The sequence below is a fragment of the Daldinia childiae genome (genome assembly GCF_008694065.1).
Source record: "Daldinia childiae strain JS-1345 chromosome Unknown Scaffold8, whole genome shotgun sequence".
In the NCBI taxonomy this organism is placed as follows: domain Eukaryota; kingdom Fungi; phylum Ascomycota; class Sordariomycetes; order Xylariales; family Hypoxylaceae; genus Daldinia; species Daldinia childiae.
This window is the reverse complement of record NW_022984649.1, coordinates 1,515,386-1,537,746: the sequence shown is the minus strand read 5'-3', so window position 1 is coordinate 1,537,746 and position 22,361 is coordinate 1,515,386. Positions and strand designations below refer to the sequence as shown.

The 22,361-nt window shown below is 46.0% G+C and overlaps 8 protein-coding genes across 9 annotated transcripts; 3 read left to right on the top strand and 5 right to left on the bottom strand.

The window, feature by feature from the left end:
* Positions 1-729: 729 nt before the first annotated feature.
* Positions 730-2,909, bottom strand: GL218_07187 (putative UTP-glucose-1-phosphate uridylyltransferase; the record flags this gene model as incomplete). Its single annotated transcript, XM_033583934.1, has 4 exons — positions 730-2,020; positions 2,085-2,161; positions 2,219-2,314; positions 2,802-2,909. The coding sequence occupies 4 exons, from the start codon at positions 2,907-2,909 to the stop codon at positions 730-732; spliced, it is 1,572 nt and encodes a 523-aa protein (XP_033433266.1).
* Positions 2,910-5,855: 2,946 nt separating this feature from the next.
* On the top strand, positions 5,856-6,590 carry GL218_07186 (uncharacterized protein; the record flags this gene model as incomplete). The annotated part of the gene is made up of 2 exons (XM_033583933.1): positions 5,856-6,383; positions 6,453-6,590. The coding sequence occupies 2 exons, from the start codon at positions 5,856-5,858 to the stop codon at positions 6,588-6,590; spliced, it is 666 nt and encodes a 221-aa protein (XP_033433265.1).
* Positions 6,591-7,560: 970 nt separating this feature from the next.
* On the bottom strand, positions 7,561-8,646 carry GL218_07185 (uncharacterized protein; the record flags this gene model as incomplete). The annotated part of the gene is made up of 2 exons (XM_033583932.1): positions 7,561-7,758; positions 7,831-8,646. 2 exons carry the CDS (start codon positions 8,644-8,646, stop codon positions 7,561-7,563), a joined length of 1,014 nt encoding a protein of 337 aa, XP_033433264.1.
* Positions 8,647-9,258: 612 nt separating this feature from the next.
* Positions 9,259-10,029, bottom strand: GL218_07184 (putative gnat family protein; the record flags this gene model as incomplete). Its single annotated transcript, XM_033583931.1, has 2 exons — positions 9,259-9,515; positions 9,648-10,029. 2 exons carry the CDS (start codon positions 10,027-10,029, stop codon positions 9,259-9,261), a joined length of 639 nt encoding a protein of 212 aa, XP_033433263.1.
* An 866-nt stretch (positions 10,030-10,895) lies between these two features.
* GL218_07183 (SET domain and MYND-type zinc finger protein 6) lies at positions 10,896-12,766 on the top strand (the record flags this gene model as incomplete). Its single annotated transcript, XM_033583930.1, has 3 exons — positions 10,896-11,504; positions 11,633-11,822; positions 11,886-12,766. 3 exons carry the CDS (start codon positions 10,896-10,898, stop codon positions 12,764-12,766), a joined length of 1,680 nt encoding a protein of 559 aa, XP_033433262.1.
* A 2,082-nt stretch (positions 12,767-14,848) lies between these two features.
* Positions 14,849-16,972, bottom strand: GL218_07182 (uncharacterized protein; the record flags this gene model as incomplete). Of its 2 annotated transcripts, none has more annotated exons than XM_033583928.1 (1): positions 14,849-16,972. In XM_033583928.1, one exon carries the CDS (start codon positions 16,970-16,972, stop codon positions 14,849-14,851), a length of 2,124 nt encoding a protein of 707 aa, XP_033433261.1. The 2 variants fall into 2 exon arrangements, with proteins under 2 accessions (XP_033433261.1, XP_033433260.1); XM_033583929.1 differs by having other exon boundaries at positions 14,849-16,333.
* Positions 16,973-17,833: 861 nt separating this feature from the next.
* On the bottom strand, positions 17,834-19,048 carry GL218_07181 (Protein phosphatase 2C like protein 7, mitochondrial; the record flags this gene model as incomplete). Its single annotated transcript, XM_033583927.1, has 1 exon — positions 17,834-19,048. The coding sequence occupies one exon, from the start codon at positions 19,046-19,048 to the stop codon at positions 17,834-17,836; it is 1,215 nt and encodes a 404-aa protein (XP_033433259.1).
* Positions 19,049-21,044: 1,996 nt separating this feature from the next.
* Positions 21,045-22,022, top strand: GL218_07180 (Succinate dehydrogenase [ubiquinone] iron-sulfur subunit, mitochondrial; the record flags this gene model as incomplete). Its single annotated transcript, XM_033583926.1, has 3 exons — positions 21,045-21,423; positions 21,485-21,636; positions 21,702-22,022. 3 exons carry the CDS (start codon positions 21,045-21,047, stop codon positions 22,020-22,022), a joined length of 852 nt encoding a protein of 283 aa, XP_033433258.1.
* Positions 22,023-22,361: the final 339 nt, after the last annotated feature.

The window sequence follows — 22,361 nt, the reverse complement described above, 5'->3', positions numbered from 1 at the left end:
TAATTAGACAGTCAGATTCTCCTTGTCCGTACTAGTTCTAAGTTGATTGCTAACCGTACGCCAAAAGGCGTCAGAACCCAGGTGCTCCCGAGCCGTCCACTAAAGGCCCAACGTGCCCAACAGTTTGAATAGGAGGAATATGTAAAGCAAATTAAATAACCGAGCAAGTATTGATGCCAAGCCTGTTTAACCACTATACTCTTCAGTTAGATACGCATAGTCTTCGGAAGTCACGTCCCAAAAACTCAAGCTGTTATTAAAGTCATATGCCAACAAGTATGTCATACAGCTCAATTCTATAAATTATCTCGTCAACTTTGCTATTACGAAAGCATATAATAATCACAGCGTACCGCCAAACATCAAATACACAACGGCACGATAGTCTACAAATAATAGGTACTGTACTGCATGTGTGCATATCCTTTATTTCATTATGTTCCCGGCGTCTACATAACGCGCCTATGAATCCTGCCATGAATCATTCATTTTCCACGTCCCTGCTGCCATACTACTGCTGCAACACTGTCATCTCTATATGTCATACGACTTCCTATAATTCCCGACACGACCAGTAAGGGGGAACGAAATCATCGCAACCGCATCTCTTGGCGAAACGCGCGCATTATAATACGTAGAAACGTACGCACAAAAGGGTGACGAAACGCTTATCAGCATAGAAAGCAGAAAGTCCCAAAAGTACGTGAAGAAAAGGGGTCCATCCACAGATTAGTGCTCCAACAGACGTAAGCTACCCTCAACGACAACGTTCTCCAAGATCGATCCCGGAGGAATATCGATCGTAGAGCCTTCTGTTGCGACGATGATGACAGTTCCTTTCAGTTCCACGCCACGGTGTAAGTTGACATTGCCAGTAATTGTAAGATGGTCGAGTTCGATGATCTTGGGAATTGACGGGATGCGCTTCTGGAAGTCCGAGACCTTCTTGAAGTCGCTACCGAGCTTGATAAGCGGCGCGCCACCAAAGCGGCTGGGGCTCATTTGCAGTTGGCCATGCTTCACAGTGTACAGATCCGACTTGACGAGCATGAGATCTGAGCAGGTCTTGACAGGCAAGAATCGACGACGGGGTACGTTGACACCGTGAGCATTGTTGAAGTGGCGGATGGCAGCTCCGACAGCAGTCTCCAACTGAAGGATGGAGATGTCAGATTCGCCCTTCTTATCACCAGGAATGGTCTTGCCGTTGGGGATGATCTCCATCTCGAGCTCGTTATTCTCTACAACGCGCTTGATGGCCTTGGTGTTCATCCAGATGTTGTTAGTGTTGAAGTACTTGAACTTCTTAATCGACTTGAATTCGTTGGTGTGCTCCTTCGGGACCTGGGCAATTTCCAGCAGGCGCACAGATCCGTCGTAGTCGATGATAGTACCGCCCTTGACATCGGCCTTGGTCTTGTTGGTCAACTCCATAATGTATTCGGCATTCGTCTCGACCATGTGTTGTAGGATACGTAGATCCACGACGGCACCTAGGTTGTCGACGTTCGATAAGAAGATAATCTCGATACCGCGCTCGATGAGCTTATCAAGGAGGCCGGAGTTGTAGAGAGACTCGAATACGTCACCGTGTCCGGGAGGGTACCACTCGTTGATGGACGAGTCGAAGTTCTTGGGGACAGGTAGAAGCGAGTCCTTGTAGATTCTTGGGTATCGCGACTGGTTGAAGGTAAGGATATCGACATTGTGACCTTCGTACTTCTTGATGATGGCAGCGGTGTCGTCGTGGGTGTTGAAAGAGTTCATCAGGATGAAGGGGACGTTGGTGCTGTACGTTCGGTTCAAAAACTCGACTTGTCGTACGGACATGTCGAGGAAAGACATGCCGTCGCGGACTTCGATGACGGACTTGGGACCAACACAACCCATGGAGGTACCCAAGCCACCATTCAGCTTCAGAACAGCTAGCTTGTTGAGGAATTTGACAGACTCCGAGTTGGACAGGTCTTCGTAGTCAACAACCTGCCCCTGCGCAGGGGGGTTGATGCGATCCCAGTCACTAACCGGCCTATTGTTAGCTTGTTTCTTCTTAATCTAGGGACCACGACGAAACTTATACATACACAGAGTTGCCCTTGGCCTTGTCATTCAGGTATCGGCGGAAGAGAGCAAAGAAGTTGTCCATCTCAGTCTCAAACAGCTAGTCCCATGGGTTAGTTTAATATGTCTTAAGATGTGTGTTGTTATGGATACATACCTTCTTCTGCTCCGGGTCCTTGACGGTCTCGGCAAGTTCAGTCAGGGAATTGCGCATTTGCGCTGCGGCGACGTTGGTCGAAGCATTCTCGAAGGCCTTATCAATTGTTAGTAAGGTAGGCATGGTTGAGATGATGATTAAAAAAGAATTCCAATATAATTAAGTGACAAGGGTGGAGGGATGAAAACACAATAAATGCTCTGGTGTTTAAATAAGAATCACAAAATCAGTGAAAACGATGTAAAGACGATGTAGTGACTGGAAATAAGAATGGCTGTGACTTAGAGTCTGGTGTTTAAGGCACCGAACTTTCCAAGTTGCCAATGTAGAAAAAACTTTATCTTGCCATGCTATCTGAAGTTCTGATGGATACACGCGTGGATTCCTCGGGTTTCTTGGGCTCCTCGTCATGGTGAATAGGAAAGAATGAGAGCGATGCAGGTTCAGGTTGAGGTTGAGGTTGAAGTTCAGGTTCAGGTTTAGATTCAGGTTTAGGGGGTAACTCCCTTCTTCTCATAGATTTAAGGATCCGCGAACCCAGGGTACTATGGATTAATTCCAAAACAGATGAAGTTGCACTCACCATGTGCGATCGAGTCTTTCCGTGGTGTCGACCAGCGAACTCGCCGTCCGCTTCGTTCCCGCCGGGCTTTAGATGGGAAGGCAGCGCACTCTTAATTGCCTGAGCCATTCTGAATTTGTGTAGATTAAAGTAACTTTATGCTTGGGTATCTTTCTCAACAGATAGTTACTGAATCAGCAGTGAATAAGCTCCCAGTTCGCTATGGGCGTGTATATGAGAAAAATGTTTTTAAGGAGGAAAAAGGAGTTCAAGATTTATTTTAGTAACGGTTTTGGGATGACGATTGTGTCTAGACTTTTTGGGGGGGCAATGGCGGGGTAAATTTTGGTTGGTAGCGGAGCTTCGATAGCTACGGTAATTTTTGATACCTAAAAAAAGGGGGGGTTAGCTCACTTCTGCAGTTGTTAATGCACCATTGACGTAATGCAGACTAAATCAGAGCAAGCCACTTTCTGTCTTTCCCTGATTGCTTGCTTTAGTTGTTGCTTCGTGTACTTAATTTTTTTTTGGTTTTCAGTTGGGTTGTTCATTTCTGACCAATCCAACTATCTTGTTCATCTCCATTTTACCTCATCATTTGTCTTGTCTTGTCCCGGTTCCTATCCGGGAACACTAATGACAAAGCCAAATACACTTGTTGAAAGGACTCCCGAAGATCAAAACTTCCATATCGCAATGACTTGCTGGACGATGAATTATTTCTTCTCGTAACAAGGACGTGGCGGTTTTTCAAGCCTCGTCGTTCTGTGTCTTGCGTCCTCCGTTCTGTATCTCAGATCTGAGGCGCTCAATCACATGCTAGACTTGAGTGGGGAAAGACAGAAAAACATGCGATAACGTCGCAGCTATTAAATTGAAAAAGAGAAGATCATAAACATACCTGGCGAATATCCTGCACTCAACTATCTGCAATCTTGCCTGATCAGTGGAAGTGTGCGAAGAGGAAAGGAGGACCGGTCAAGTAACTGACGGGAGCATCTCGTCCCCTTTTATTTGGACTGGTTTCCTCCTAGCCGTCTTCACCCCCTTCACCCCCTTCACCCCTTGATGGGTTGCTCCAGGAAATTATCGGTTGCCCCATGGCCACGATGAAGCGGAGGTAAATTCGATATGCGGTGTACACTATGTATATCTCCCTTGTACTGTACAGTACTTGGCCGCGAATATTCGATTTACAAATGGATCACTTCTTCAAAAATGCCCCTTCAAACGGGCCGGGCTAGTCCTATTATGGTATTTGTGGACATGGGCTAGACCCTGCTAAGCTAGACGGTTAAAGATCCACTACCACGATGTTCACGTCGAACTTGGTGCCGTATCCCAGCCACGATACATACTTGGATGCCTTTGCTGGACGGAATACTGCAGTCTCTCTCTCCAATGTCGAGAGAAGGCCCGTCTCCCACCGTGACATACAGCACCATTCCATATTAGTCAAGTATATAGGTAGGGTATCAATACATTTTCAGGGCGTGCAGGCTTAAAGCGCTTCAAGGCTGAAAAAAGGTTATCCAAGAGATCTATCATATTTTACCGACATTCGTCTGACAACTATGGAGAGTGGGTCGGAAGTTCAAAATTTGGCTTGGGCTTGCATCCGCAGTGAAGTCTAGCCTGACCGGACTCCAATGTGGGTGGGTAGTATTTTCACCTACCTACTTCAGTGTCGTGGTTGGCGTTCAAGCCACCGATAAAAAAGTCTCTCCTTCTTAACCTAATCGATTTCTCTACATGATCTAGGGGGGTTATGACGGAAAGGCGGCTTTGTCGAGAATGCTTCTTAGACATCCCACTCTCAGACTACCTAAACAAGCCCCCAAGGTTCTAGTAACTAACAAATTGACGATATTATATCTCGCAATACTTAATAAATGCAACTTCCTCTCCACTATAGATCAATTAGCTCACCCAATACATGGCTTCATTTCAGACCAGCGGGAACTAATTGTGTACTAAGTTCTAGAGCAATCCACTTGATACTCGTTTAATAAAATTCTCATATTGGTTGGTCTAGGACAGCTTCCGCTATCGAAAGCCGGTGAAACGGTTCGCCGAAGGCCTCGATCAAATCAGGTCTCGGCAAAAGGCGGATTTTGTTGTCGATTTTGATTCCAGAATGATAGTTTATATTGATAGCTTTTGTAAGGTTATGATGTATGATGACGAGAGACTAACAACGGCTGCCACGTCAGTTTTGTAGCAAATAGATAATCGGGAGATTTCCACGTGGGGCATACGGTACAAGGGAAACTGGTTAATCAATGCAAGCAGGCCTTAATGTCTGACTTTATTCTTATATCCCTTAGGCTGGGCAGGATCGACATCTTCACGACTAAGACAAGAGCCGCATCTAGCTAACCTTAATTACTGTATCAACGCCTCAAAGCTTGAGTTGAGTTATTTAAAGAAAGTATAGATAGGTACAGCAAAACAACAGGTATAATATGGTAATTTAAATAGCATCTATGTAAAATACCCAGATAATACGCTAATACTACCTCATACTTCATATCTAGAATAATAGAGTATTACGAAAACCGATAATATAATGATAATAAAATATATATATTTCCAATCTAATAATACGTCAAGTAAACAATGCCGTGATAGCGTGTACAAGCCATGACACAGCACCTCTAGCGTTCACAGGGACAGAGTCAAGGATATCCATTTAACTCCACCTTTATCACATGTTATAGCTGATTGGTCAATGGTTTACGGTCAGCAGCCCCTGAGATTCTCGAATTCTAAACTGAATCGATACCAGGTCCCCGAGATTTCGTTGCACAGCGCTTGCCATGAATAACAACTATTGACAATATTTCCCTAAATCAGAATTTCTTGGTTGTACCTCCCAGCCACTTTTCGAGATTATCATCTATCATCTATCAGCTAGCCAGGACTATCATAATCGGCTATACCTACTCGCTTTTCGCCTATTCTCTCCAGGAGTAGAAACACCACCACTATCAAACGGTGGTATACTTCTCTACCTATACATTAGGTACATAAGGTACATAAGGTACATAAGGTACATAAGCATTAAAACTCGAGATGGGAAGCGTCGACGGTCTGCACTATTGGCAGGTTAACGTCCCTGAAAATGAACGGACGGAAGAGTGTCCGGAATTCCTCCGCAGCCTGAGCGTCAAGGATATCGGCATTATCGGCACTCCCGACTCGGAGTACACAGTGTCGACGTGGCCAGAGGTACAGAACATAGTAGCCGAGAACCGGTTAGGATCGTTTAGACGTATCCCCTCTGACCTGCGGCGGTACCTTGAGTACACATGGAAGTTGAAGAGAGACTACGGTAGCGTCATGAATTTCGTCTTAACACAGCGGCTGCACTGGGAGGCACCTGTGAAGTCTAGAGGCAAGCCATTCGAGTTTGAAGACGACATCAAGATCCTGTGGAACGACTGGCCATATGGAATTGATGATCGGATCGTTCATCTTGTTGTATGGACCAAGTTTGAACTACCTGAGGATCCCGTCACGACGGATCTGACTGACGAGGCTCGGGCCGAGATTGATGGATACGTGCAGAAGACGTTTGGATCTAGGGTCCCGAAAGATCGCGTAAGTGAGAATCGATACCCTTCCTCATTTTCTTGCTTCTTGGTTAGTCACGCTAACATGTTTGGGTAGTACATCTGGTTCAAGAATTGGAGGTCGCTGAAATCCGTCCAAGCCGTAGAGCATTTTCATGTCATGCTCTTCGATCCGGATCCCAAGTTTATCGATGAGATTACGAATGGCGACATCCCGTCTTGCCGCAAGGTCTGACGTGGCTTCGTCTGTTAGGCTTGCTCTTCATGATTGATGATATATGATAGAAACGGTGCATATTTTGTTTTCTATAGATTACCCAAAGACCCAAGAATCAACTAGTATAGATTCTATATGCCGGGCCGTATCCTTGTCTGCATTAGGGATCTCGCATCACCCGCATGAGTAGGAATCTATTCCCCGGGATACTCAAGCCGCTTGATGTTTCTAAAAGTCTAGGGTTCTGAATTGCCCTATTGTAGCTATGAATGAGGCTGTCCAAGTCCACGGAAACCTTCACTTATGTAGTTCCCCGTCTCGTTACGCCTCACTCAACACGCTCCCGCTTCAGGTTTGATATGATGTTCACGATGTTGAACCTCGTAATGAAAACACCAGCCATCTTAATAACATAAAACCACGTCACATAATACTTGTGTAGCTTCACTACTGCCAGGGGCCGCGTATAAGAGATCTCGATCTGAGATTAAGGCAGCCCTATCTGATCAGTCATATGGTAGTAATTTAACAGAATTCTGTCATTTCTACATGCGTAGTTATAGATTATGCCATATTTCGTCACATACACAGAAGCCTCTATACCGACTTTCTAGAAATTCATACCCCTCTGGCGGTTGATATCCGCTCGGGATCATGGGACGGTACGATTCAAACGACTGGGGGGTTACCATATGATGCAACTTCTCATTAAAAGTATCTAAAACAATAGGATGTACTCGAAGCCCCAAATATTTTCTTGGTACGGACAGTCGAGGTCCTACCGATGAGACAACACTATTCTAACCTGGGACTATGTTTGGAAATTCCAACACACATGTATCCTATAATGTTAGCATAGAAATGATGCTATACGTAATATCATAGAACTTACCATCCAAAACACTCCTTGTGTAGCAATATATCCATGTGCTACATATGCCAACATTTCATCTGAATAGCATATCCCTTGTCCCCCCAGGTAATATAATCACGACCCCATGGTAACTTCCACAGCAGGGAATTCCGCCGTAGGTATCGCAATCGGCTTCTCCAAGCAGACTTTAACCCGCCACCCTCGCTCCTTCATGGGCTTCGGGTCGTCGTTGATCCTGAAGTCTGATAATATCTTATTGGCGATGTGGGAAGCAAGTGCCTCCAGCGTCTCGAAAGATGATGATTCCATTGTCTAATCGGGGATATGTAAGCGGTGTCTAGGTATTTTTATGTAGTTGAAATATGATTCACTCAGCGGACTCACCTCTACGATAATACTCTCTAATTCAGTATGTATGTCCTCCGCAACATCGAACCTATCGATCTCAACGTCTGCGACGAGCATCTGCTTAGCCTTGCGCTCGTTCGGGTTGACGCCGATCAGCGTAGGGATGTGTAGCCCTTGGATGCGTAGAGTGCGCGAGTAAGACCGTAGGGGGTTCTTGTTAGTATCGCTCTTCTCTTTATCCTCTTCTGTTGGCATGTCTTCTCTGAAGCATGCTCTTGTAGTTAGACTGACACCGGCACCGAGAAGAGACGCCTTTGGCAGCTCTACGGTTAGTGAAAGCGAACGCAGGCGTGCTGCATGCAGGAACGGTAGCTGATCCAGCGGCAAAGCTACACGGCTCCCGTCTACAACGCGCCCTGTCATGCGCACCCATAGCAACTCTAAGACATCAGCGGTTCGCGGGGTAGTGACCTCGGCTTCATAGCCCGTGGCGGTTATCGTAGCTGCTGTTGTTCCCGCAGCGTCGGGTTTAGACCCTAAAAGCTCGAGACTGCCGAGTAGCGTCTTGCTCAGATTGCCGTAGTGCACGGTACCGGAGTCGAGCTTATCGGTATTCCCCGACGAAGACTCATTCACGGAGAATGGGTCCGCGAACGATACCTCGGAGGAGAGAAGCACCGGCTGTAATTTACCGGAGCGGCCCCAGGCATCTCGGCCGATGGGAATAGAGCTTCGCAGGTTCCGCACGCGGACCACGGCTACAGACTCACCGGCGTCGGCACGGGCGCGCCACGAACTCACGAGGGGAGCCGGCGGGTCTGTTTTATCATTGGTCGGGGGTCCTGGGGACATGTTGGAGTTAACTGTTGGTGATGTCTTCCAAAAGGACGACAGCATTGCTGGTTGGGCTTTACGATGACGCAGTGCGCGGGATGGTGGGGTTGTTCAGCTTCAGCTTTAGCTGAAAGGTGAGAATAGTTGGAACTTGAAGAATAATTATAATATCTTGGATATATGATATTATGCTTAGGCTTAGAAAAAACAAATAGGTGCCTCGTGAGGTCTTTGTCAAATACGGATTGTTTGAAGAAGAGTTTGAACGGATGGAATTGCGGAATAAAGGCAAACCTGAGTAAGATGATGTATTTTAGCTGTACATATGGGCCCCACTAATACAGTATATGTATTTCATTAATAGAGGGTAATTTGAGAGCTTCATTTCTATTCATTTACAACCGAGATATGTACCTAGGTTGACGATCAACATAATTTGAATAGATATGAAGCCTCTAGTAGGTTTGCTCCTTATGCAGATAACCTTTATTTGCGAGATTCTATAAAGCTAAACAATTCTTCATCATAACCCGACGCCATGTGAACTTGAAAAGGTATCAACATTTCCTACTTTCTCATCACATATACCTACTCACATATAACTACTACTATAATGAACAGGAATACTTTTCAACTAGCAATCTCAGACGGATCATACTTCATCGACCACGTCTTATGTTCCTCCGTCGCACCCCACTTACTAAGGTCGGCTGTTAGGACCTCAATATCGCGGAACCCGTGCCTCTTATATAGCGAGTGAGCTGCTGGGGAAGACTCGAGATATACAACAAGGTTGAGCCTTTTCGCCTCCTCGAGACCCCATTTAGTTAATATGCTACCAGCGCCCCGGCCCTGGTGTTTAGGATCGGTGTGGAGGAGCGAGAGGTCTTAGAGAAACGTGGTTAGTGAGTTATCGTACTAGAAGAATATCATCTAGTGAACTACAACCCCTCATCCCTTGTTTCATATTGCGCATGAAGAAAAGAAACGGCTCTTCTCCTTTGAGGTCAAGTACTTACAAACGCAGTGCTTATCGCCCCAGATACGCGATCTCAACTTCGCAAGGTCTCCAAATACAAGTTCGCATGCTTCAGCGTTGCAACCTGAGCCAAATGACCGAGGCGTTGGCTGTGGCGGCTTCTCGATGTAGATGTGCCACTTGGCGAAAGCAATCATCTGTTCGCCTTCGGGCAAATCCGTATCGACTACCTTGAGCCAGCGCACCGTAGGGTCCTTCTTGAGCTCGGCGGCTAGTTGAGCACCGCGCCCGGCTACTGCCTCCGGAGGGAACGGCCCCGGAAATAGAATCTGGCTGAACGGGTTCGGCCCATACGCTGCAGACTCAATCTCGGCTGCTCGGCGCGCGTCGGCTTCGGTGGCGGGTTGAAGTTCGAGAGGCATAGTTTACTGAAAGCTGATAATTAATGAAGCCTAAAAACTACTAATCCCAATCTAAGCTTGGGAAATAAGATGTGTTTATACTTTTAAATGAACTTAATCTAAGTAAAATATAAGTCAAGCTATCTTTAACTAACATTGAGTGCTGCTTTTTAATGCTTATGTTTATTGGAGTAACAAGCACGCCTTATCTTCGAGAAATACCTATCGTAAGGGCTACATGACTAGAAAGTCATGACCTAGTCTTGCGGCTGAAATAGGAAGAGAAGGATCGTATCTCGTATTGTGACTCAGTCGACGCGCGGGGGTGAATATGTATGTGTCGTATGCTATGAAGAGGTAGCTTGCCGGCGGAAAGCGGCGGAATCTATAAGTCGATGTTACCTATCTATAGAGCTATGTTAGATTTCCCCGATCCATAGGCTGTGATATAAATATAGACATTTCATCGAGATAGTAGATAATATTGAATCTTGTTCTACAGGGGAGCTTTCCGTGCGACGTAGAAGAGTTTATAGAAAGTTGATAATTGAGTGATATCATGTATTAGGTAGTTGTCACATATAGACTTAGAGCAGAGAAACATCTTCTGCCGATAGTAATACATAGTTCATATAGAAATTTATAGGTATTAATTATGCCTTTTTTTTCTTTTTCTTTCTAGTTAAATCAACTCTAACTTGTAATTCTCACCACCTGAAAAATATGATTGAAAAGTGCGACGAACACTGTACAATACCAAGTTTATACCTTTTAAGATCTGCATCTATCCGGACCCACCATACTTTCAATATTCCATCTAACAACACACCTCAAAGGAGACAAACAAGGAAGAAGATAACCTCACAGTACCTATCAAGATATCCAAGATGGTCACCCTCCCACCCGGCATAATCCTGAGCCCTCCGTCTCCATCCCGGGGCCGCTCTATTCTCGCATCGCAATTTTTCAGCCCGGGAGCCGTCATCGCCGTGTTTACTCACGGCGAAGGGGCACCTAGCATAGCTATCCCGGATAACCCACACCTAGCGCGGACTTGCCACTACTGCCTAGCCATAGCATCGGATCAGGATCTCAGATATATTTCCCCGGTCCGCGTGCGCGCGTGTACCGGCTGTCGCACAGTCTACTATTGCACCCCGGCATGTCAGAAGGCCGACTGGGCGCTCGCCCACGGCCGCGGCGAGTGCAAGGCTTTCCGACGGGTTCGGGCTCCTGACCCTGCAGAATCTCAAGAGGAGACCAATCCGGATCATAAGGTCTTACCGACACCTGTCCGGGCTCTAGTCCAGGTGCTTGTGCGCCCGGAAATGCAGGCCGCGGTCGTAGATATGGAAGGCCATGTCGAGACGGTGCGTACTACGGACCCGGATGTAGCGTGGGCTGGCATAGAGCTTCAAGCTCGCGCCGCGCTACATTACTTGAATCGGGAGATGAGCAAGAGTAATCTGGCCGAGGCCATGGAGATTGTGTGTAAGGTGAGTGAAGTCGGGGTTTACTACGATTGCTCTAGATAGTTCGGGCTATAAGTCTTCACCCTTTCTACTTCTGCTCCCACTACATCTACCTTTCTCGTTCCTAAAATTCTAATTCTAACGATCACCAGCTAAAAGTCAACTCCTTCAACCGACTCGATGCAGACATTAACCAAAGCGGGACATACTTCAATCCTGCGCTGGCCATGATAAACCATTCCTGCGTTCCGAACGCTTTCGTACAGTTCGTAGGGCGCAAGGCAATCCTGCACGCGTTTCGGGAGATAAGAGAGGGCGAAGAGATCGAAATATCATATATTGGTAAGCTCAACATCACCTAGTAAAATATCCTATTCTTATTATTAACCACTCATCTCATATCAGAATGCACACTTCATCGCTCGCACCGCCAACAAGCGCTACAAACACGGTATCACTTCACATGCCTCTGTCCCCGGTGCAAAGACAACCTAGACATCTACCAAGTCTGCCAGCGGTATCCGCATCTCGAGCTGAACACATTCAGTCTCGCCCCCGATCTAGACAAAATACGGCATCATCCTGCCAAAGAACACTTGAATAGTTCTCTACAGCAATACATCGAGGAGATATACCCGAATTGCACAGAATCGCTACAAGGCTTGACTTTGCCGGAGAAGTCCAAACAGCTCCGCCAGCGCTGGAAAACGTGCGAGCGACTTCGACAAGCCGAATTGTACGCTGTCGAGCCATTAACGCAAGTGATCGTCGACGCCAACATTTATTTCTGCGAACAGAGCAATTTTCAATACGCCTTAGCTGTGTCGTGTTTTCTTGCTTTAAACAGCGATCCGTATAGAGGGCCTATGCCCTTCTTCGGACCCAGGGTGAAGGGCATGTTCATGGTTGCGAAGCTCCTGGCTAACACAGCTTCGATGCCGCCTTCCGCGTCAAGCGACAGCACTAGGTCTCTATCAGCGAGGATCTCGCAAGCGCTAGGTAAGATGGACCAAGCTACTATGTGCCAGGCAATTCTAGCCATGGTTATCCATTATTGCCCGGCGGCTCACTCAGAGGAATGGCAAATATACCACCAAGCAAAAGACGTACTGGATGATCTGGAGAGTATACCGGGTCGAGAGACTGAAAATGCTTTGATAAACGCTTTTGTTGGAAATCTGAATAATTCGGAGGAGCCCCGTTTCTTCACCATAGCAGTCCTAAAGCCAATCCAAACGCTAGCCGGCTTTGCCCTGGAGGTTATGGATACTGAATTTGGCTCATAAAATAAAACAAACAAACAGAGTGTTATTATTGCAGGATGAAAACTACCTAATGCTATCGGAGACTTCATTCTGTGCTGACATGTTAGCACTGGCATCGCTTCAACTTAATAATCCTACTTTCTTCCTCCCCTAGCTCGCCCTTTAACCAATCTTGGTAATATCAGTGGTGAGTATTTTCACGAGTAGATTCTCCCGGGGGATCCGCGTCTTCAGGCAGAGACTGCTTGTGGGCCACTTCTTTTTTGAGGTTTTTCAGCTTTGCTCGTAGCAAATATGCCTCCTCGACACAACCCTTTGTTATCGAGATACATTCTTTTACAGCTCTACCAGTTCCGTCTATGTCTTCAGTCACGCATGCCAAGTCTTGTAGCGCGGGCCTGGTATCTGAAGTGGCTGTTTCTTGCTGTGGTGGTGGTTGCTCTGTGGTTGAGGTCGACATATGGCTGCTGCTGCTGCTGCTTAAAGCTGATCGTAGATCTGCGGTTATTTGCCTCGCGGAAGTAAGCTCTCGCTCAATACGGGTGGGTGTCAGGTTCATTTCACTGAACCCTCTATTCAACGAGACAATGCTATCCTGCATCATGTCGACATCCCTGTAATAGTTCCCTACGTACTGTTTCAACTCGTCAAGCTCCTTCACTCGCTTTGCGATATCTTCTTCGGTACACGGCAGTATGTTATTGATGGAACTAGAGTTGGATTGTTGACAATCTAAACTGTCAAGCCAAACTTGCAGATGATGAAGAGTTTGGCTTCGTCTCATTGGAAGGTCTATTCTACTCATGCCAGCGTACGTATTGGTCTCAGAGGACGAAGGTATGATTGGAGGAGTATTGAAACAAGAGCGCGGATCCTCTTGTATGCCGAGCGTCTTTTCGATGAGGGGCCAAACAATTGTACCGGTCTCTAGGTAGGTATCCTCTTCGCTGTCATTCGCAAGAACGAGTATAATTAGGGAAGTCAAGAAGAACATTTGACCACTATGGTAATCAGCAAGTGATGTCCAGGTAGGTAGGGATTGCACAAAAACCTACTCGCGTAGAACGTGGCTGTCCGGTACCACGACACACTTGAACCCAATCAGTGTCTGGCAAGTGAAGCATGACATATCTTGCACTTGGCTGTTTTACAATATATGTTAGTAGTATTACCTACATATTATCTATATATATATATTAATTATTTGAGGATTAAACATACCAATCCGCTAGCAATGTCTGTTCCTTTCCAAGCCGTATGGGACCTGTATATATGATAGCTGGGAAGCCTGCATACTCGATATAGATGTTCGAGGTGGGTTTAGTATAGGCAATGGGGCCGATATAATTTTCAAGTCTGATCCATTGATTGGGGAATGAATATAGAATTTGTCTGCATCGAGCACAATAGCAAACCACTTGGTCTAAAGGCTTCGACCAGTTTATGACATCCATGGTGAGGAAATATATTTTGGGGTTCTTTGAAATTTCATTCTTGAGACTTTGGTATTTCTATCAATGGTTTATATACCTATCTAAGGGGGAGGTCCTACCTACATTTTGGGGGCCTATTATTTTAAGTAGTTTATCATATTAGCACACGGACCGTTTTTGCTAGGCGTTTGGACTAAAGGTATACTTTTTCCAGGGAAAAAACAGTCATATGGCAATATTCGGATGAAAATAATGTTACGGTAGAGTTAAAAAGGGAGTACAAACTCGTCGAGTCGCCTTTCTCAACATTCTACTGAGGAAGACCGTGTTGGTTCTTGATAAAGGGGGGCTTTTCCCAACTAAAACTTCATAGTAGACAAAGCAATTGTAAAAGCAAAAATGCTTATATCATACCTATTAAACGGTAATAATCTGACCGACACAAGCCATAAAAGCCCAGACAATTCGCGTAACTATATACCTGAGGAAGGTAGGTACCTATCCCTGACGAAGAATATAGAAATGGGGTATCTCAGAATACCAATGCCAAACACGATCGTAGCTCGTAGCTCGTATCTCATATGCCGCCTCCCTATACCTATCGTACATGCCTAAGAAGTATCCCAAAAATACATTGTCCTTAAAAAAGAGTACAAGGGAGTTAGTTAGTTCATTTGACACCGATGAAACCAATGCCATTGCGCGCAACGCTGACTGCCTTCTTTAGCGCTTGATCCTCCCTGTCCGTCCACTTTACGCTTAGATCGTCCCAGTTACTGCCTGGCGTATTGTACTCTTTCTTGAACTGAGTTTGCATGGCCTGCAGGCGCGCCATCTCGCGCGGATCGCCGGAACCGCTGAACACGATGAAACCGGTACATGGTGGTAACGAGTCGTAGATGCGCTTGATTCGCTGGGTGAGGTTCTGAACACATATTTCGAGGGACATGTTGGACAGGTCGGGAGGCGGAAAGTCGCTCTTCCCATTCCACCACCCCTGGTATGCCTCTAACTCACGAAATCGTGCGAAAACAAAGTCAACGCCACCAAAAGGTATCTCTTCGCCGACGGGATCACCCCTCAGAGAGCGCATGATGGCTTCTGTCACCTCTTCGTCTGATTTGCACCCGATCGGGAACGTTGAAGCTGCCCCAGCACCCTTCATGGGGTCACCCCAATCAATCATGGCGCTCGTCTTTCCAACTTGGACTCCTCCTTTAGCCTCAACCCCACCGTTTGCACGATAAGCCTTTCCTGTTCTGGTTAACCGTCGGAATAGATTCTCACCCGACTCCTGGTTGCCCCAGGATTTTCCCTTTTCGCACTTCTGCTTCACAAGGTCTAAACATGCCTTTGCGTCTTCTATCGAGTCGTGCCCCATCATACCCTTCTGAATCTCACGCTTGAGGAATCGCTGCGATAAAAACTTGAGACTGTTTTTTAACGGGGGTCCTCGATTGTGTGGGAAGAGAATAGCAGTGTCAACAACAAACGGGTGAGTAAGTTGCAGTGCTTTCATATCTGATTCTAGGGAGTGTCCTATAAGGATTGTGCGGGGATGGAGGATTTGCAGAAGTTTAGCCTGTATATCTCTAAGTGTGGTGGTCACAGGGGCCAACATCTGTTCCGTGATGCCTGAAAAACGGGTGACATAGTCGAGGATTGGCTTGTCGGGTTTGACTAGTTCGTCGAGAACAATAGTTCCATCCCAACCTACAAGACTAATTCTCGTAAGAGAGAACTCTTCAGGCCCCGTTACACACATCTCACAGTCAAGAGCAAGAATTTCTCGGCCCGCCGTGACACTCCCTTGTTGGATTTCCTCTTCAGGAACATCACCATCTTCAAGATTCTCCACATTAGTATGAACCCATCCCTCTAGATCTTGAAAATTTTTGCGCCGCTCTGCCGGTATACAGGCAGGATGTAATATATACCCATTGGCTAGGAAGTCTTCTGGCATCGTTAGAAACTCGGTGATTCTTGTACGGTCGTCCTTCCAACCCTTTGGCTCCTTCGCAGGTTGGACGCCCCGTTGACTCTTCTCCTCTTTAGTCTTTTCAGTGGGCGCCGTGAGTATGGTGCCGAGTGGCGAGCGTATAGTGCCATATTTCTCGTTACCTGGTGTTCTGACAGGCCATAGGTGACTAAACATATCTGCGAAATCCTTCAAGATTTCAGGAAGCTCCTCCTTTTTTAGAAGTCGCGGATAATAGTCATCCGGAGATGTTAACACTCGGGGTCTTTGGTCCGAATTAAAGGGCTGGTCATTATACGTCGTAAAGTTGACATCCTGCTTGAACATAGCTTCTTCTAGTCCCGGTACCATAATCGCGACCATCTTTCGAAATTGCGGCCGTTGGGAGATTGCAACCCATTGAGGAGCTGCGCCTTCAGCGAATATGTAAAGGATAAGGTTTCGTAGCGAGTCGAGCGCGATCTTGGATTGGAGCTTGGCGTTGTGGTTGAACGTGATGGAAGGATAATTGGTCGATTGAGGCGCCGGAACCTTCTTTTCCTTGTTGTCCTTTTTCGACTTTTTAGACGAGCGCTTGCTTACAGTTTGCCATCCTTCGTCCGCCTCGTCATGGGGTCTAGAGCGTTTCAAGCTACTAGATTCGCTCTGGGTAGTACCAGTCGAAGTATCCTCGGGGAGGTCAGTGGGAATTTGCGGCGACGGAGCTTCGATACCGAAAACTTCAGCGGGATCAGATATTGATAAGGGTCCATCAATAGGCACTTCAAGCGAGTCAGGCAGAAGGCTTTCCACTGAATGCGCGACAGTATCGTCCATGGTCGCGCGTTGTTAACTTTCAGGCCAATTATAGCGAATTGGGATAGTTATAGAATTGGATACATTGAGAAATGGGAATGTTGTACGTAGAAGTTTTGCACTTGCAGGTTGCAGGCCAAGAATTAAGAAGGTGGAATTGGTCGTCGTCGCCCCACCTAGAGCTTCCCTATATGCATATGTACATAGACGTACTATGTGGGGGAGGCTGGGATTTGGCAATTACATACTATATATGTAGATTAACGACAACTCCCCACAATAGTCTCATTGGTTAAACTTAACTTGAGATATATTCACATGTAACAGGTAACTAATAGGTTAGTACCTAATTAATACCTAGGTATTATATTATAGGTACATTGTGAACTACACCGAGCATTATAGTAGTAGTGAATTATTAAAGATTTTTAACCTATATTTTTCTTCTTCTATATATACGGAATATGCATTTGGACATCATTACATATAAATACGGATATATTCGTATTTTGTTAGTGCTTCGTGTCACTCATATAATATATCTATGCTTCGAAACACTGGTCAAAGAAAAGCGGTCAAGGATGACCACATAAAACAATACATATCACAGCAGAAGACCTCAGCCCCGTCGAAGTGTTAGTATAATGATAGGTATCTACTATTAAACATGCGTGTTGACATATAGAGTTATAAATAGGTATATATTTAGCTGCGAATATCATACAAGTACAACCCGCCTTCTCCCTACCCGTCCGCCTATTTTTATATGCAGAATGCTTGTAGAATGCTCGTAAAATATTGACTCCTCCCTTCTTTTGAACGCCTGGCGATGCATAATTTCTATATTCTTTCAACTTGGGTATAATACTAGTCGTTGTAGTTTCATAACTTGCTCTTGATTGCTTCTGATTTTCCATCCTCAGAGACCACTACGACGATAACACAGATGTCATCGACTTTGCCGCCGTGCCAATTCTCTTGAGGATAATATTTTTGAACCTCTTTAGCAAATGGCCCGTCAACCCGCTGGTTCATGCTCGCCAGTTTAGCAGCCCCTGCAATTTCTACTGCTAGTGCGCTCTGGAGTGTCAACGGCCGCTGCGTCGAGTCTTCTGCCTGGGTATAGGGCAGCAAGTTGTTAGAGACAAGTATACCACCGTCACTTTCTTGCCAGGCGCCTAGTCCAATCATCAACCGGCTAACTATGCGAAGTATGTCTTGGTTAAATAGGTTGTCCCAGACTCCGTCGCTCGCGAAGACGAGTATATCGCCATGTTTCAGCGTGTGCTGTGTGACATCTGCATCTTTGGGATAGTCGCACAATTGTGCTCCACCGAATGCGGCGGCGCGCGCCAGCATGCTTGCCGGCACGATGGATAACTGATATGGTGTGTTAAAGGCATGCGTCTGCGGCTCCGAATAGCTATGTACAGCATTCAGACGCAAATGCACAAATCCCGAGTCACCTAGGTTAGCAACTTCTAGCTTGCCATCTTCACTCGCGATACCAATCGATGCTGTGCTACCCCCAGCATGAATGGATCCATCTTGACATACGTCATCATATCCTTTTTGCATTAGAGATCTGGCCGTCAAGGACGAACCAGTTGCATCTGACCTATGCTCATACGCTTCTGAGGCCATATAATCGCAGAAGCTGTGTGAGAAGTCGGCTGGGTCAACGCCACTATCTTCCCAGCCTCCAACACCGTCTGCAATGCCGAAGGCAACGGCATTTGTGTCGCCCACACGACTTATAAAGAAAGCATCTTGTCCACTAGCCGGGCGCTTCGATTTGTGACGCTTTTTCTGCGTCTGGATGCGATTATAGGGATTGAAATGGAAGACGTCGTTTGTCGGGTTGAACCTTTTATATTTGGCAGAAAACGAAGCGGCCGCATGGTATATGAATTTGTGCGTAGAGTCTGCTTTCGATTGCGTCTCTTGGGATCGAAGAATCGTTTGTGCAGAGAATGTTCGAGTGCGATAGGCTCGCTGTCGCAAGAGAGGCGATGACGGGACCGACAGTCTCAGTTGGTACTGAATATTTGTAATTAAAGGTCTAGATAATACTCCAGTATGTATCTTCGAGAGCATCGTGATTTAACTTGAAAAGGTGGCTTTCCATGGGTGGCCACAACCTGCGATACTATGTAAACTGCCTCATATCCTTCATTTAGATTTTATCTCTCTGCGATTCAATCCGCAACGTTCGATTTCCTACTTTGAACTGTGCTAGAGAAGCAAAGTAGTACCAGCTGGCAACAGCTGTTTACTACCTTGTTGTATCTATTATGTACCTCGGTACGGATGTCCCTTTCAAGATTGTCACCAGCTGTCTGATACTTGGCCAGCAACTGTCGGGTGATTTAAAGATGTATACATTATTATCTCATGGGTTTACTATTAGGTTTTACAGCCAAATATAATTCTAAAATGAAACAGAAAACTATCATATTGAAAATATTTCATTTCTATTTATAATCTACGTTTTTAAAAATTTTAGAATTTATTTTGAGAAAACTATATCCTATTGAAATAGTAAAGTAAAATAAAATACAAATGTTAAATAGGTGAGCAGTTGTTGCCAAGATTGGTCAAAGCTTGCTCCGGGGGGAGAGAGGAGAGGAGAGCTTCCTACCTACAACAATAATTGACTCCAGACCCAGGCGTGACCCCGACAGTAGGTAATTGAAAATTACCTACCTACCTAGGTATGCCTTAGGTACGTGCGGATTATTTGCATAAAAAGGAGGGGGAATGCTGATGCCTAAAATAAAACTTGAAATAAATAGTTGATCATTTGCACATCAATATCAATTTCATTTTTAAATCTCAACGTTATCACGTATAGTTAATACTTGGTTACTGCTTACCTTGGATACTTCTTTTAATGTTGATATGCTTATACAACATCTAACAATGCCTTCGCCGAACCTCACTACTATCCCCTTAGAAATACTGTTCCTAATCGTTTCATACCTCAACACACAAGACTTTACCGCTGTTCGCTTAGTCTGTAGACAACAGCATTCCGTGTAATTGCGCCAGTCATGGGCTCATCAGTTTAGGAACTTCCCAGATCTACAGGGAAGCCAAGGCCCTTGCCGCTCGTTTTTTCACCAACTAGTAGATGGACAAATGTAACCGAGACGTATTATTTACGCACATTCCTTTCATACGCAACGATACCAGAAATCAATCCGGAAGATGAAGAGATCAATACCTAGATAGCCTAAGTGCCGATCTTTTTAACGAGGACGTTCTCTAATTATATCTAGGTATATAACTTAACGACTTAACGACTATAGGGATCATCTCTCCGGCGGTTGGTAGGGGTTTCGTATCGTACCTGTAATATGCGTTAGTGTTTAAAGAATTCGAACAAGGTCATGCGAGTTTAGTTGAGAGTGCTAGGGCGGTGGAAATAAATTCAGTTCATTTAAGGATGGAACATTTGCTCATTAACTATGGGTAGAATAGGTATACAATTTAGATAACTATAGGAAATAGGTTTGCAGTCTGCAGCACTGAGTGAGATTCTTCTCCAGTCGGTACTAACCCTAGGGGCTAGCTTACATGCATGAATATCAAATACGTCTTCGATCATTGGCTTACTTAGGCTAATGTACGTAGAGGTATGTCACAATGCACGATGCGATTCAGTGTGGGTTAAGCTTATTGGTCCTCCTAAGAATTTATCGGACAAGTGGCTCAATAGACGGCGCTAGATCTAAGAACGGTAAGTATTCACATGTAGAGGTCGGATCGGAATTAGTAACGGCCCGCATGAGTTGATTAATTGAAAGCATGTGATTGGCGGGAACCTTTCATACCAATAGCCGAGGGCAAACCGGGTCGGGTGGAAAGTTCGATGATGGAAGAACTTCAATTCCTCTTTTGCCACTATTCCTGTAACAACTTCTAATTGAATAATTGCTAGGCCGGTTGATTCTCTTTTTAGTTTCAATATATTGTCCTAGATTTTGGTCCTCTTATACCTTGGCTCACCTAATTGCCAATAACGACGGCAAGAAAAAAAGAGAATCAACCAGCTAAACCAGCAAAAACCGCTCTCCCGAATTTGCCCGCAATGGCAGCTCTCCGCTCTACCTCGTCACGGCTGTTCGCCGCTGCCGCCTCGTCGCGGTCCGCTGTGCTCCCGTCCGTATTCGTGCGATCGATGGCCTCAGTAGGTGGCGCCACCGTTGAGGCGAATCCGAAAAGCAGCACAGACTCCCGCTTGAAGTCGTTCCAAATCTACCGATGGAACCCTGACACGCCGACCGAGAAGCCGAGGATGCAGACGTACACGCTGGATCTAAACAAGACGGGACCCATGGTGCTCGATGCCCTAGTCAGGATCAAGAACGAGCTAGACCCCACGTTGACCTTCCGCAGAAGTTGCCGAGAAGGTATCTGTGGTAGCTGTGCGATGAACATCAACGGGACGAATACCTTGGCTTGCTTGTGTAAGTCGTCTTGGCGACGCAGAAGAGCAACACAACATTGCGGCTAACACGGTGCTCATAGGCCGCATTCCCACGGACACTAGCGCTGAGATGAAGATCTATCCACTACCCCACACATACGTAGTCAAGGACCTCGTCCCAGACTTGACGCATTTCTACAAGCAGTACAAATCGATCAAGCCTTATCTACAACGGGATACTCCCGCCCCAGATGTACGACACCAATCCACCGAGATTATCTCTCTTTGTCGCTTATACTGACTGTGTTGATTGCGTAGGGCAAGGAATACCGACAGAGCAAAGCTGAGCGCCGAAAGTTAGACGGTCTATACGAGTGCATCCTGTGCGCGTGTTGCTCAACATCGTGCCCCTCATACTGGTGGAACTCTGAGGAGTACCTAGGACCCGCCATCCTCTTACAGTCATACCGCTGGCTAGCCGACTCTCGTGACGAACGCAAGGCAGAGCGCAAGGCAGCGCTCGACAACTCGATGAGCCTATACCGGTGCCACACTATTCTCAACTGCACGCGAACCTGCCCCAAGGGCCTGAACCCGGGTCTAGCGATCGCCGAGATCAAGAAGGAGATGAGCTTCTAAGCTAAGCTAAGCTAAGCGAGGTGTAGAGAAGTACAAAACGGCATGAGTTCTAATAGACGACGAGATGAGCTGCGGACTAGGGCTAGGGCTGGGCTGGGGATGAAGTCGGAAAAGCGAGGAGAGAGACAACTGTATAAAGCTGGGTGACGGGATATGTATGCTAAGGAGGCTCTTCCGTCCGGCGGTGGCGGCGGCGGTTTTATAACGTCTTTAGCCGTGTTCCTTTTGTCTGCGAGCATGGTTGGAGTTGTGAGTCTCGTTTCATTGGCCTAGCAACAATAACCAACTATGATATCAAATATACTATTTGCTTATGTTACGCATGCAGGTGCTACGGAT